The sequence below is a fragment of the Phalacrocorax carbo genome, chromosome 3 (genome assembly GCF_963921805.1).
Source record: "Phalacrocorax carbo chromosome 3, bPhaCar2.1, whole genome shotgun sequence".
In the NCBI taxonomy this organism is placed as follows: Eukaryota; Metazoa; Chordata; class Aves; order Suliformes; family Phalacrocoracidae; genus Phalacrocorax; species Phalacrocorax carbo.
In genome coordinates, this window is record NC_087515.1 from 102,622,766 (window position 1) to 102,639,065 (window position 16,300).

Here is a 16,300-nt window from a genome sequence, read left to right on the forward strand (position 1 = left end):
TGAAAAACAGGCAGGACCAGGAGTTAAAGACCAAGAAAATTTCAGCAGCTGGCAGTCTGCACACTGAATCTGTCCAGAAATAAACACGGTATCTGTATACGAGTATATCTGGGCTGAAGTGACATAAGAGTGCTTCAGAATAAAGCAATGTTACTCACAATTTGCTGTTAGCTCAGGCAAAGACAGTCACCATTCTGCTGAAGGCTTAATCCTTGCAGAAAGGAATGGATGCAAAGATGTGAGCCAGTTGTTCATATAGGAAAGGGTTACCAAACAGTAGGTGCAGCATTAAGTGCCCAGGTGCAAGCTCCTGTCACGTCTTCTAGTAAAACATTAAGCTGAAAAGATTTAAAAGCAAATCTCCCTCTATCTCTGGTTCCTAGAAGTGTAGCTCCTTTTCTTCAGACTTGCTCTCAGCCTAGCAACTTTCCTTGAACCCTGGAACCACAGGAAGACAGTCCCCTTGTCAGTCCTCTCAAGGTCCCTTCTCCAGATGCAAGTTCCTTGTGTCCTTTGGAGTCCCCTTTCCACTGTCTTTATGTTGCATTCCCCCAAAACGTGTAATTTGTTGCACTAAGCTACATATAAACATGTGCAGCTTTAAGTCCCAGTGCTGGCTGCCAGCTTGAAGCCCAGAAGCCTCCCTAAGCTCAGGATGCCCAGGGGAAGTTCTCCTAGAGGGACCTCACTCTGGGCATCCAGGACAAAGCGACCACCCTAAAAAAAAACCCTGCTTTTTTGCCTAACTGCAGCCTTCTAAGGGAAAGGTACAGGCAGTAAATAACAGACAGGCAAAATCCAAGCCATGTATTACATTCCCCAGCTAAAGGCAGGGCAGCAACCACACACTGCTGGAATAGGGGCTTCTCAGGATGTCCATATGCCCTAATTCTCCCATAGTTTGAAGCGTTTAAATATCACACTGGTAAAACCTTTCCCTCTGCTCCGACCTCATTTTGAAGCCTGGCTGCCTTCAGGTTTTGTTCTCAAGCAATTGTGCTCATTAGGTGAGATGTTCAAATGGTTCCCTTTTCTCAATTAATTTTAGCAGGAGTATGCACATACTGTGCTTTAGTGTTATTGTACAGCTTTGTAAAAGAATTTTCATCATGCACGATTCTGAAATAGCAACATGAAATGAAAATCCCTATTATGGCACGTGTCATCAATTTTTTAGACTTCCTAATGACAATGAGCAAACTCCAGAGCTGAGGAAACCTGGTCTTGCCAAGTTGTGTGCAGTTATTGCTAGTGAGGTAGGAAAAGAGTTTCCTGTGCCTCTCAGCCCTACCGAAATCTCTGACTGGAGCCAGGCAGAGAGGCAGCTCCCTGTGGCTCATGTGTCTGCGTGTGACTCAGACCCCTCAGCAGAACAATTGCTTTCAGGAATTCAGTGCTTACCGAGCACCAATTTTATTTATATGCAAACAAAATTACTCACTCATAGAATATTACCAGGCTTGATAACGCCTTCCATGGAATAGGAAGCCAATCTTCAGGGTGTGATTTACTATCATTTAGCAGATGGGCGATGTTTCTATAAAAATAGGATGGAAACAAGATAACAATAGTGTGAAAATAGCTGTGTTCCTTTATTGCCTTGTTAGCCATTCTAATTTTAAAATTAATTTCTACTCAAAGCCATCTCAAATAACATTAACAGTGTTCATCTGTTAGATACTGTCAGCAATGTTTAGGAGCTGATTGTCGAAAAGCCCTGAAGGATGATCAATATAAACTGCAAAAGGAGCCTGTTCAGCTCAGTTAATATTGGGAAGATTCAAACTTTCCCAAAGTTCATATGTATTTCTGTTCAGAGTTCTATCTGAAACTGTTTTTAAATATATATATGAATTTAGACAGGGAGTTTTCCACTAGTTATGAATACTGTCAGGTACCAGATCCCAAGACGTATATTCTTCTAGCTATTTCTACACCCAGTTTTAAAGTTTCACAGTTAGACTGACAACTAATCAAAATGTCATATAACATGTTGTTAACAAGAAATATTGTAATGTGTAATCTGAGTGGGGATTTCTTTTTTGTTTGCCATAAAAATGATACATTCCTGTTTTATGGAAAAGGAAATTGACACCGTGTCACAAACACAAAGGCTATTTCTGCATTGCCTTCCCTGTCTGGTACCACCCCATTCTGCAGTTCCCATAGACCATTAGTAATACTAGTGATTTAAAGCAGATGAGCTCTCTGTTGAATTAACCTGAGCCCCATATTGTTCCTTTCTAGTCATACAGGAAAAATCTCCAGGCTGGGAGACTTTTAGTCCAAGCTAGTAGGCATGGCTGAGCATTAGTGATGGAGAGGCCAAAATAAAACGAGAGAAATGAGGAAGGTGGCATCTTAATGAAGAGCAAGTTTCCTCAAACTCCCACTAAACAGTGCACTAGAAGAGCTCAGTGCCCTTCTGACATTTAAAATCTGTCTTCAGGTAGTCTGTGTCAGGCAAACTTCCACGTGAGGAGGCTCCCAGTCCCCACTGAGGAGAACCTTTACTTGTGCTCTGAATAGCAGCAGAATAGCTGCCTCAGCATCAAGGTTGTTTTCAAAGAGCAAATTGGCTTCTAGATATGGGTACATTTGCCTCTTGTTAAATTCCAAGTACTGTGGCATTCCCACGGACTGCAGCTTTATGATACTAAGAGAGAGTGCTGAGCACATACATCACTCAGAGCACCAAAGGTTAACCCCAGAAGGTGAGTAGAGCAGTATCACTTTGCAAACCATTAAATTGCTTTTACATGCTTGGATTTGTTTCACTTGCACATGGTGCTTCATTAAAGCCAAGATGCTAATTTGGTCAGGTAAAGACCTAGGAGCATAGTTTTGAGCTTTCTCATCATTGAAGAAACTTAATGTGACAACCCAGACCCTAAAAAGATCTCCCAAGCAAATCAGGAATCGCAACAATGAGTAACAAAAGAGCTACAGCAGTGCCAACCAGTTTGCAGTTGAATGAAACAAAAACCCCAGAGCTGACTGGATATGTTTTTGCAGCATCATTCACTACAGAGCTAAATTCTACTCTTCTGAAATCTTGATGTTTATGGAATCAATACATACCAAGAGGTTGACAAGTAGCTGTGTAGATGGCTCAGTACACTTCCCCCCAAAGTACTGGTTTAGCTCACTAAAGCTGGAAGTTACTTCTCTGAGAGTGCTTATCTCTTCTAAGATTGCTTGTGTTACAGTTTTCTATAAATTTCAAGTTATAAAAGTTTTTGTGTCTAAATTAATTTTATTGTATGACACTAGAGTCCACAGAAGAGCTTGCTGTACAGCAGTATGATACTAACATTTTAATAATAGTTCTTTCAGTAGTGATGCAACATAAATTGTGACCCCTGTTTAGTTTGAGAGACATTATTTCAGTGGCAAGGACATCATTTGGATACCACTGCCACGAAGAGTTCTTGAAGGAAAAGCTATTACTCATTTGTGATGACATTAAAAGCCAAATTCTTAATTTTCTAGAAAGAACGAATCATGTGTATTAAAGACACTGAAGGTGTCACTGGAAATTCTTTGTTAACTAGAATTTCATGGCAGCTTTTTCCCCCCCACCTATTTAACATGGCAGAGTTATTTCTTTCATAGATAATTTTATGACTGATGATTCCTGTTGGCATTTGGCTTTTGGATTAACTGAAACTAAAAGGGGTAGAAAGTAGTTAATTTCTTCTTATATTGATAGTTGCAATGTCTGTTTTTTAATTAACAAATAAGCAAAACAGTCCTCAAGCCTGTCAAGATTTGGCAATGCTGATAGGAGGGGATGCGGGCCAGTAGGCTGCTTCTTCAGACAGAAGCAGGTATGGGAGCATTAGGAGTGGAAGGGCTTCTGGGTGTCTTGTCTGCACTAATGATCCTCCTGGCCTACACTGGGAACTTTTCCAGGACTACAGATACGTCAGTGGAGACAAACAACAGACTGTCTTTTCCAATGTCATCCATTGGAAACAGGCTTTTGGTCATGGTGACACATGCCTATTCCCAGGTTAAACAGTGAGTGGAAGGCAAGCAGTTCAGGAATGAGTCTGGTCTGGACTTAATTGAGGAGAAATTACATTTTCTTCTTTATTTTCCTTTCATTAAACAAATTATTAAAATTGTGCATATTTAATTGTGATTGTGGGAACAGGAATATGCTGTTTCACTGCAATTAATTTTTGTATTATTCTAAATGCATTGACTTTGTGGGATCTACTAGTAAAAAATGAATTTCCTGGAAGAGATAATGATACATAAATACAACTTATCTGAGCTAGGATAGGAAATAATTACTCTGCAGCAGGACCAGAACTCTATTTATATTATTATTATTATTATTATTATTATATTTATATTTCTTTGGAATTTTTTTAACCAGTATGACCATAAGCCATCTAAGCCAATTCTGTGTGAAAAGCACCTAATACTTCTAAAGTGATTTGTGACCAGAGTATGTATTGTGAAGAGATTAAGACTAACCATGTAACTCTATTTAATTCAGGCACTGTTGAAGCAACCATTAGTAATGTAACAAAACAGTGGTGAGACGTAAATAACAGAGGAGGGAACTTCCTGCTCTGTGAGACACCACGGTTTTTAGTAGTCCTGGATACAACCTGCTGTTAGTATAAAGGAGTGTTTGTATCAGGTGAGATCTGAGAGTGTTGTGATGGCTGAGGTGTGTTCAGGTCAGGAAGCCCTAATAAGCCATAACAGAAAGAAAGGTAACTTACGGAGAAGACATTTTTATTTCTCTAGAAAGACTCAATATGCAACAATGGAAAGAATAGATACTTAAAGCAGATATGGTACAATACAATTAGAGTAGAGGACTATGGCTATCCCAAAGTAGCTAAAATCAGCTTCTCAATATCACACTCATTTTGTCCACGTAGAATCCTAAAATAACCATTTTCTCCCCAAGATTTTCCCCAGGAATTTGCAGCAATCTAAAGAAAAACAAAGAGGAAAAAAATATAAATTTTAATTTTAAGGTAGTATTTAAAAATCAAGGTGTAAAATGCAAAATTAATATTTTGTGTTAGTTTCCTTTTTAAGAAAGAGAATTTCTCAGTTTTGGTGTACTGAGAATCAGAAGGCATCTTTTTCTGATTTCTAATCATTTGTTCCTTTTTGTTTTCATCAAAAATTCAGTTCCAAATCCAGGGTTAATAAAAATGGAATAGTACTTCTACAAGGCAGTTTGATAAATTGAGACAGAAATCATTAGATAATTCAACTACTGGCTGGAGAAAGTGGATATTGAAACAACAATGGTCAAAATTCCAATTACAACTAATCTGTTAAAGAGAGACCCAAGACACAAAAAAGCTGACTTTTAATAAATAGGGTTTCATTTAGCTAGCTATTGACATATTGAGCAATTTAGTTTTTAATTAAGTCAGTAGAAGTTTTGCCTTACATGTCATTGATACTACCTACCATAAGCCCTGCCATCAGCTATGTAAATTCCAAATTACCTTCTGCTGAACAGAGGAATAATGAGATGAGCTGTTAATCATAATAAAGGTAATAAAACCTGACTTACTCTGAACGGCTGAAACCCAATGTTGGGTTTTTTTCCCGATAGCTGGATAACATTTGCCAAAGCTGTTTAAATAGATAGGTTGTCCAAATGTTTTAACAAATAATATTGATTATTTTTATTGAGTCTCATTTGCAGGTATCAAAAAGAACTGAGTTTTCATGGGAAATTTTAATAACATTTGAGAATTTGAATAAGATTTGAGAAAGTAAAGACAGTGTAGGGAAAAACGCAGATATAGGTGTGAGATCAGATGAAACAGGCGTTGAAATTGAGGTAGATGATGCTACAGTTCAAGGGTCAGGAAGATAGAAGTTGCCAGAAAGGGAATAGAATTATGCAGAGAACTTTAAGGTGAAGGAAAAAAAATGACACAAAGAAAGTGAATGAAAGGAAAGAAGTTGGGTTTAGATAATCTGTGTTGTAGAGATTTTTTTCTTGTCTCAAAACACAGTGCTAAGGATCCACTTACCCAGAACTTCTGTTTCTGTCCATTTCTGTCAGCTAATGCTCCCCACCTATTGCAAGAGATAGCACTAGTGAGACCTTTTATGCATATGTTCATATATTTTAGCTTTAAACAAACAATCAGAAAAGAAAAGCTTGTCTTAGTTGTCCTAATACCAGTATCAGAACAAAGCATGACTGACAGATGTCTCCATTTTTAAATAACAAACTCTGCTGGTGACGAAAATGAAGATAAGTATCCTGCTAGCCACAAGACATTGCCATTAGGGACTACAAAATCTTAACCTATGTGTAATTTTAGTCATTGCAAAAACCTGTTTTCAATGACAGAATCTCTGCTCTGGACAGCTTGCCAGCTGAACTAAACAGTAGGGGTATTGAAATTAATGTGTACACATTTCTTCAATTCAGCTAAAGATCCCTAGGAACTTCTTTGTTAAATCTCATCCAACACCATTACAAAAATAGCTGGTCAGTTGGGACTGAATATGTTCCAAGCTTTTCTCATCCCAAATTAAATTGCTGACAACCTAATCTGTTTTATTGCACAGTGTGGGGGATGACCTGTAAATTTACTTGATGTTTCTTTGACATCTTTGAGGACATGCTGAGTGTTGTGGCAATATCCATGAAACCACACAAGAGATTGTCCCCACCTGCCAGGTGATAGGACTTTCATAATTGTGTAGTTGTAGCTGAACTGCACAGTGCTCTGAGTTGTTAAAACTCACTTTGTATACCTACGGGGCAAAAGAAGGTGCAAGTCCATCATCTGGATGTAGTTCAATGAGCAAATCTAGGCTGCACATCTTAGGTAGCTAGGTATATATGGTATGTCTACTGATTGCTTAGAGAGTTCTGATTTGTTTTGCATTTATAAAACAAATGTTTGTCTAGTTACTATTCACATGTCATAGAATCATAGATTAGTTTGGGTTAGAAGGGACCTTGGAAGTTCATCTATTCCAACTCCCCCTGCAATAAGCAGGGACAAACTCAACAAGATCAGGTTGCTTAAAGCCCCGTCCAACCTGACCTTGAATGTTTCCAGGGATGGGGCATCTACCACCTCTCTGGGCAACCTGTGCCAGAGTTTCACCAGCCTCACTGTAAAAAATTTCTTACAGGAAAAAAATTTATTTCAGGATGCTTGTGTGCCTGTAAAAGAGCACAAATAAACAGAAAACCAAAGGTATGAACTTTTACAGGTCTTTCCACAGTATAAAGTTAATCCTAGAATATACAGAATGCCATTGACAGGGTGTTCATCTGTGTATATCCCACCACTGCCATGTGTTTGAGCTGTATTTGCAGTGCTCCATTCACTTTGAAAGACAGGCAGAAAATATATGATATGAAATCCCACACTGTGAATGGGGAAATTAAGATATTTGTGTCACCTTTGTAAAAAAATTTGAACAGTCATGGTGGCATCAGCTCTCCTTGGTTAACAGTGAATGCTAACATATGTGGAATGCCTGCACTTCCAGCCAAAGTTAAAAGAAAAACAAGACAAACTGATGAGTAGCAGAGAGGAGAAGTCTGGATTATGGCTGCAAGAACAAACTGTAGTCACTGCTCATTAAATGCAAGGAATCATAAAAACAGTGTTGGTCATAATGACCACTGAATGTAACAGTTTTTTCAGAAAGGCCTTATGATGCTTTTTCTTTGAATTACCATGTGAACGTTCAGGGTTCTTTGCCATTTCTTCACCAAATGTATTTCATATACAGTCTGTTATGACCATAAATTTTTAGGAAAATATATAATAAGCTATAGATTTATTTCTTTCTTCATGCCCATTTTACTAAAAAATATTACATCAGCTGCAGTGTGAAGGTCCAATATTTACATCAGTCTTAAAGACAGAGGAAAATTGACTTGAATTTATATTCATGTATCCCTTCATTCAGTACTACATGTTATCTCTCCCACTTGTTTGAGAAGGATAATGACCAGTTCCTGCACACTCGCATTTCTGCAATGAAATATTCTTCTAACATTATTATTTTTAAAAAAAGTCAACCTCTAGTTTCATACTAAAAGGAATTTGTTGATTATCAGAAATGTTTCTAAATGGAAGAAAACTTAGAAACCAAAATGGAAAAGTATCCTTTTTATCCTTGACTATGACATATCCATGAATTTAATTTCCTAGGTTTTGTTCCATCATAGTCAGATACAAACAGAGGTACTTGACATATGCATTTTATCTTACAATTTAAAAGAAGAGCTGCTTACTTAGGAATCTATGCCCATGGGCATTTATCCAAATACTCTAAATTAAAATACATTAAATTAAAGTATACAAGAGTGCAGCCAGCAGGTCAAGAAATATGACCAATCCCCTTTAGTGAGGACCTGCCATTCTGCATCCAGAACACTGTGTCCAGTTTTGGGCTTCCCCATACAGGAAAGACATTAACAAGCTAGAACAAGACAAGCAGGAGTCCACTGAGATGTTTGGGAACTGGAGCATGTGATGCACAAGGAGAGGCTGAAGGAGCTGGCTTTGTTCACCTCTCAGGAGAGAGGTTGTCTTCTGCCTTACAAAGGGTGGGTATAGAGAAGATAAAGCAGACTCTCCTGATACGTGTACAGTTGATGGTCAGGAGACGGGTTTATGAAAGTCAGGTCCTGCCTCACTAACCTGGTCTCCTTCTATGATGAGGTGACCTGCTTAGTGGATGAGGGGAAGGCTGTGGACATTGTCTACTTGGACTTTAGTAAGGCCTTTGACACTGTCTCCCACAGCATTCTCCTGGAGAAGCTGGCTGCTCACAGCTTGGGCAAGTGCACTCTGCACTGGGTTAAAAACTGGCTGGCTGGCCGAGTCCAGAGAGTAGTAGTGAATGGAGTCAAATCTGGTTGGCGGCCAGTCACGAGTGGTGTTCCCCAGGGCTCAGTGCTGGGGCCGGTCCTGTTCAATATCTTCACTGATTATCTGGATAAGGGGATTGAGTGCACCCTCAGTAAGTTTGCAGATGACACCAATTTGGGAAGGAGTGTTAATTCTGCTTGAGGGAAGGAAGGATCTACAGAGGGACCTGGACAGGCTGGATTGATTGAGCCAAGGCCAACTGCATGAGATTCAAGAAGGCTAAGTGCCGGGTCCTGCACTTGGGTCACAACAACCCCATGCAACGCTACAGGCATGGGGAGGAGTGGCTGGAGAGCTGCCTGGAGGAAAAGGACCTGGGGGTGTTGACTGACAGCTGGCTGAACATGAGCCGACATTGTGCTCAGGCGGCCAAGAAAGCCAACAGCATCCTGGCTTGTATCAGGAATAGTGTGGCCAGCAGGAGCAGGGAGGTGATAGTGCCTCTGTACTCAGCACTGGTGAGGCCGCACCTCGAGTACTGTGTTCAGTTTTGGGCCCCTCACTACAAGAAGGACATTGAGTTGCTGGAGCATGTCCAGAGAAGGGCAACAAAGCTAGTGAAGAGTCTGGAGAACAAGTCTTATGAGGAGTGACTGAGGGAACTGGGATTGTTTAGCCTGGAGAAGAGGAGGCTGAGGGGAGACCTTATCGCTCTCTACAACTACCTGAAAGGAGGTTGTAGTGAGGTGGGGGTTGGTCTCTTCTCCCTAGTAACAAGCGATAGGACAAGAGGAAATAGCCACAAGCTGCACCAGGGGAAGTTTAGATTGGATATTAGGAAAAACTTCTTCACTGAAAGGGTTGTCAAACATTGGAACAGGCTGCCCAGGGAAGTGGTTGAGTTTCCATCCCTGGAGGTATTTAAAAGAAGGGTAGATGTGGTGCTTGAGGATCTGGTTTAGTGGTGGACTTGGCAGTGATAGGTTAGCAGTTGGACTCAATGATCTTGAAGGTCTTTTCCAACCTTAACGATTCTATGATTCTATGACAGTCAAAGTTTTCAGCAAGGGAAATTGCAGTTGGAGATAAGGAAAAAAGTATTCCTACAAGAGTGGTTAGGCACTACTGTAGTGAGAAGTTGTGGAACATCTGTCCTCAGAGATATCCAAAACTCAACCTGAGAAGCCCCATGAACCTTAATTATAAAGATGGCTCTGCTTCGAGCTGGGGGATTAAACTAGATGACCATCAGAGATCCCTCCTCATCTAAAGTATTCAATGATCTAAGAAACTTGATCTAAGTTGGCTTTGCCAATTTAGGACACAGAGAGTTGGACAAAACAACTTCCAGCCTCAGTTAGTCTACACGTCCATGGATTATTAAATTTTTTATTCAATGTGTTGATTTTGCATAACAGTTAAATAACTAAGTATAGTAATAGATTGTGATGGGGCAAGTGGTTTTGCCACTTATTTTTTTTAAATAAAGTGGCTGGAGTCTAACAAGCAAATAATAAGGTGGATTTATTGTTTACTAATAGAAACCAGTCTTGGAGTTAGCACATGAATCAGGAGCAGGACTCAGCAGGGAAGGCAGAATGAAGTAGTGTCTCCATACATGATGACCTTTACTGGCACCAACTGTGGCATGAAGTCCTACGCCTGTTTACCAAGCCTTTCCTAAAACTTGGCACAGTTTGTTCAGGCTTGTTCCAAAGACTGGCTGACATTCACCAATTCTCATTTATTCCAGGCTAACACACTTCTTTCAGTCTGAAAAAGCACTCAGCTGTGATGGAAACAGCTGTTGTTTTGCGAACCATGGTCTATATATATTGTTCAGTGATGTAGGATTTGTAGCCACATGCCAGTTTGACTTGACATCTTGCCTCTGGGAGTGAAAGCCAGCAACATTAAGAGCATTTCTGGGGATTTCTTGGCTCATTCATACTAATATACCTTCTAAAGAGGAAACAATTCTTTCAAAAATCTGCTAAGTGGAAAGGGTTTCCGCAGTACTACCTTTAGGAAAGGAGAACATATTTTCTCAAATAGATTTCTCAATTCTCTATAATAGATTTCTCAGAATAAGCATCGCATTGATCTTTGCAATTTCTTTTTCCCTTTTCCCACCTATAAAGTTATACCTCAGTATTTTTCATGGTTGCAGCCTTACTGATGGAATAAATTCATTCTGTATTGTATCCCTTAGTTGCACCTATCAAACATGTTATGGCATCTAAGCACAGCTTCCTCTTTAAGCTTAATTTAAGTTTAGATTCCTCAGAGAAAACAAATCTCTAAATATCCTTTCTGTTGCTAAGCCAGGCATCTGAGAGCAAATTTTCTGAGTTATAAAGAAATATATGATGTAAATGAATAATATTAAATTCAGCTTGAATTTTAACTGCTGTTTTACTTGCTGCTGTAAGCACTGCTCCTTGAAATACGAACAAAGACTGACTGAGAGGAAGCTGTTAAAATGATAAGATAATATTTAGTAACACACAAATAAATTCAGAGGAAATGTTAACCTTCTAAAGCTCTTAGCCATCTGCTAAGCTGAATGGAAACTGGATGGCACCTTATTTCAACAATTCAGAAAACGGTTTTGATTCAATGTAGCTCACGTCCTGTATATATATTATTGATAGCAAATGTGGAAAGTGATAGCATTCCAGATGTCTTTTCCTGGAGCGTAGCAGCTCAGATGAAGTGTTGATTGGTCCCTCAAAATCTTCAAGACCAAAATAAAAATAAAATATCAGTAACTAGAAGTATAATCCTGAAGGAGCTAAATAAGCCACCCACTTCTGTCCCCGAAAAGCAAAAGTTCTGTATAGGTTATGAAAGGAACCAGTAGTACAAAGATTATTACTCAATGCAAATTTTTGCTTTGGGTATACTATGGAAAAATAGATTACGTAGTAGTTTCTTTACAATATTTTCAAAAATGCAGTTAATACAGTATACTATTGTTTTACTGGTCTCTTCTGAGATTGAAGCAGTACATTGGCATTATTATCCTTAATGTAAATGTTAATGTCAGAAGTGGAATTAGAATTTGCCTTTTCCTGACAGTAAAACACTATGGGATTTAGTTCAAGACTAAGATATTTAAACATGTGTGTCCCACAGAAGCAAACAGAATACATTGAGATCCATTCACTTGCCTAAATGCAGGTGTCGAGGGCTATTTGAGATGCCTTAGGGTGCCTGAGACATCCACATGTTTCTGGCAGACATGACAGAACATCTATGAAACATCAAAGTCCTTTTGGAGACACAGCCAAGTGGGAAGATCTTCCCACTTCTGGTAGCACCAAATATCTATATGGGGCAACTAATGGATCTGTGAACAGTTGTAGCTGAGTTGCCCTCCAGTCTCTACTGACTTTTTTGACTAGATCAACATCGCTGTGATGAGAATTTGGACATCCAGCACATCACACCTGCCTGAATCTCAAATTGAATCCTGAAACAATTAGTTTCCTACTGAAGCGTGAGATGAGCAAAGGAGAAGACTGGAAATTATTAGGAAATATACAGTGAATATAGTGAATGGGAATCAGCAGACAATAGAATGTATCAACTTCCAGAACTACACAACTGTAACACATGACTTCAGAGTAAATGAGGAGAATTAAGACATTACAGACTGAAGGACTTGGGTTCTGCCCATCTTAAGCCATCAGGGATAAAACAAAAAATTTAGACAAGAAGATGAAATTATCATAATAAACATGGAAATTACAGTTCTGATATATGTCAGTTTTTCACAATATAGCACAAAATCATAGATGTTACAGTTTTGTTGAACAAAATTAAACCAGGAATGTATTTTGCTAAAAAGGTTGTTAAACTAATCTGGGGTGCACTTTATGCTCCCTCATGGCTTGGCACAAGAGCTGGTTTAGGGGCCAACAAATTGGAAGGAAAAATGACACTTTAGTTATTTTTTCCTGTAAAAGAGCTGTGCCTTGGAGTCTTAATCATGGAACAGAACCCCTTTGTGCTGGGCATTGTAATTGAAAATGGTTTAGTAGAAGAGCAAATCCTGTTGCCATTATTTACTTTCAGAAAGTAGTATTTAAAGAAAAGAAATGGGAATCTATTCATTAATGTGAGAGGTATCAATATTTTGACTATAAGTTAAATTCAGTGGGAATTAATAAATGATTGTCACTACTCCATAAAAAACTATGAAACTTTCAGAGTTGTTAGCTGATGTAATTTCTTTAATACAGTCAATATTGTATCTCCTCCTACAGTTCTTTTTCTTTCTCTGACAATTCTTGTTCCAGAGATCGGGTAGCTCATGTAGCCAATGCAGTCATTACCAATTTTTCCTAAAGTAGATGTATCCAAACTACATGTTCCTAACTAATGACATCCCAACCTTGTTGAAGGTAGAGATTTCCAGTGTCTCCAGGGAAGCAAAAACCTTGGAAGGTAATAGATGTGATAGTGAGCAGCAAATTAGACATGTAGTCTGCTTTAGGTATGCTAACAACATTAGAAAGAAAACCCAGGAAGCTGGGATTAAAAGTAGGCAAGAGCATGCATCTTTTGAATAAAAGATTTTACAGTGTATGACTGGAGTGCTACACTAAACCTGATAAATCACTTCTAGGAATAAAAATATTTTAAAACTACTTTTAAAAGTAGTTTTTAAAAGTGTGTTTGACAAACTGAGAAAAGAATACGTCAAAACATGTAGACACCAACAACCTAGATGTTTGTAGGGCTCAAATGCCAAGCAGAAAGAGAAAATTGTCATATATTAGTTGATAGATAGGACAGGGGGAAGAAGTCCAGGAAAAAAAACATCAAGAAAAAGTATTTCAACAAGGAAGTAATTTAGCTCCTCATGGAATTAGTTCCCAAGTGGAAATGACACACTTAAAAGTGAGTTGACACATTCTTGGACAACACCCATTAGAGAACAATATTACATTTTCTGAAAGATGACCAAAATAATCTCATAGCACTTTTTTGTCTCTTGCTTTTGTGATTATTCCAGCTTGATATTTACTCCAAATGAATGACATTTCAAAAGCAAACAGATGCTGGACCTCATTACTAACAGAGACAGGGAATCTATTAGCATTATTTTTAAAAAGCTTTAGACGACTAATGTCCCAATCTTTGGTATTTTTAGGAAAAGCTTAAAACCTTACCCCCTCCAAAATTTCATTTTTATTAAGAAGAAAAAGAAGAGATTTTAAGGAATAATTAAGGAGAAGGTCTGCCTATCAATTACCAAAAAATACTTAAAAATGGGAGTTTTCTGTCTGACAAAAACATTCTGTAATAAGTACACCACTTAGCTTTTCCAAAAGAAACCATCATGACCTTCAATCAAAAATAAACTTGAATAAAAAGTAATTTCACCAAACCACATTCAGTCCCCTTCAGAAGAAAAAGTAAGCGAGGTATTTCCATTTACTCAAGGGAAACTGGCTCCAGCTGACTCTGTAAAGAGAATTCTGGTGCTCTTCCAGATAAAAGGATGAATACTTGTGTGCTTCCATAAAAATATTTTCATAGTTTTATGTCCAGTTTTATGTAGTAGAGGGACCTTAGCTGTCCTTTTCAGTGGTAACTTTCCCCTGATACTAACTCTGTAAGAGTAGGCCCTGAATGCACAACACTGCCTGACAGTTAAAAAATCTAAAATATGGAGACTGTTTCAGTATTTTTCCACAGAATGGAAATTAAGTTTGTTTGGCCATTTCCTAATTCTTTTTTTAAGAAACTGTATCAGTACAATGAAGGTGCACTTCATAAGAGGAGTATAAAGAAAATTTTCAGAAAAAAACATAGCCGTTGATAATTAAATATCATTGAATGAAACAGTAAAAAAGCTAGAAATACAACTTAACACAACAAAAAGTGTTATCAGCAGTGGCCTCAAAACTGAGGTGTTTTATAGGGGAACAGAAACTAGATTGTAGCATGCTTATATTCAGCTTTGTGGGTAAAGTGCTGTTAGCAAATACAGAAAAGTCATCTAAACGGTGTGTTAAATAATATTATACAAACTGACTCCTTAAGACTAAAGATGTCAAATAAAAATAAATAAGGCCTTAAGAGTAAAGAAGAATAAAAGGTCCCAGATCTCAAGCTATTACTTCCTGCAGATCTGTCAATGTTAGAGGAAGTAAGAGCTTTGCGTTAACCGAGGAGTTAAACTGTTTACAGAACACCTGTGCTCTAGGAATCAACATTCCACATCATCTTTCTGAATTCTGTGATTCAACAATTTATATCTAGAAAAGACTCTTCTCACATAGTGACAAACCCCATCTACCAATCAGTAATAGACAAACAGCAGAATACAATTTTAAATCACTCCGGCAATTTCTTTTTCAACCACTTCAACTCACAGTTGCACTTTCCAAGTTACAGTTTGTAGGCTGAGTGTTAGATTTATTGATGTCACTGGCAAAAACCCCAGATTTATGGGACTAAAGCTAAGATTTGTCTCTGGATTGTTTGTTTGTTTGCAATGTCTCCTCCCTGTCTTTGTAGAGTGGGGGTGCATTGAAGATAAGATTGTGTCACATCCTATCTTCACAGACAGAAGCAATGAATTTGTTAAAAAACAGCATACATAGAGGATGTATAAAGGAAATGTATGTGTTCTGGTTTTAAAGTTATGGTCTTTACTCCTATTTTGCTTTTTCAAGCTTTTCGTAATTTTCTCTTTTTTTTTTTTTTCCCCAAATACTTTCATTTCTGTTAATTTCTTCACTCACAAAGATCTTCAGGTCAAAAAAAGACAACTAGAACCTTATATAACCTCCAATACAACTATAGCATAAACTTAGAATAGACTATTTCAGTTGGAAGGGGCCTACAATGATCATCTAGTCCAGCTGCCTGACCGCTTGAGGGCTGACCGAAAGCTAAGGATATTGTTAAGAGCATTGCCCAAATGCCTTTTAAACACTGACAGGCTTGGGACATCAACCACCTCTCTAGGAAGCCTGTTCAAGTGTTTGACCACCTTCTGAGTAAAGAAATGCTTCCTAACGTCCAGTTTAAACCTCCCCTGGCACAGCTTTGAACCATTCCCACGTGTCCTTCTGGATAGAAGGGGGAGAAGCTCAGCACCTCCCTCTCCACTTCCCCTCCTCAGGAAGCTGTACAGACCAATGAGATTGCCCTGCAGCCTTTTTTCTCCAAACTGGACAAACCCAAAGTCCTTAGTTGCTCTTCATAGGACATTCCTTTCAGCCCTTTCACCAGCTTTGTTGTCCTCTTCTGGGCACATTCAAGGACCTTCACATCCTTCTTAAATTGTGGGGCCCAGAACTGCACACAGCACTCCATCCAGGTGAGGCTGAACCAACACTGAATACAGCAGGATAATCACCTCTTTCGACCAGCTGGTTATATTTTATTTGATGCACCCCACGATGTGGTTTGTCCTCTTGGCTGTCAGGACA

At 38.6% G+C, this 16,300-nt stretch overlaps 1 protein-coding gene and 1 long non-coding RNA gene across 6 annotated transcripts in view; both read right to left on the reverse strand.

Moving 5' to 3' along the window:
* The window catches only part of LOC135312659 (uncharacterized), an 87,484-nt gene extending 83,157 nt beyond the window's left edge, over positions 1–4,327 (reverse strand). For all 4 annotated transcript variants that reach the window (XR_010372321.1, XR_010372322.1, XR_010372320.1 and 1 more), the window contains exon 1: positions 1,442–4,327. This is a non-coding gene — a long non-coding RNA (uncharacterized LOC135312659). The remainder of the gene's footprint in view (positions 1–1,441) is intronic.
* Positions 4,328–4,738: 411 nt separating this feature from the next.
* TINAG (tubulointerstitial nephritis antigen) overlaps positions 4,739–16,300 on the reverse strand; it is a 53,218-nt gene continuing 41,656 nt past the window's right edge. Inside the window, exons 10-11 of one of the 2 annotated variants that reach the window (XM_064447893.1) lie at positions 6,027–6,072; positions 4,739–4,958 (exon numbers count right to left, since the gene is read on the reverse strand). In XM_064447893.1, the coding sequence (XP_064303963.1) occupies positions 4,848–4,958; positions 6,027–6,072 (157 nt within the window). In that variant the 3' untranslated portion in view covers positions 4,739–4,847. Of the gene's footprint in view, positions 4,959–6,026; positions 6,073–16,229; positions 16,285–16,300 lie in introns of those variants that run through there. The other variant, XM_064447895.1, reaches the window with a different exon arrangement.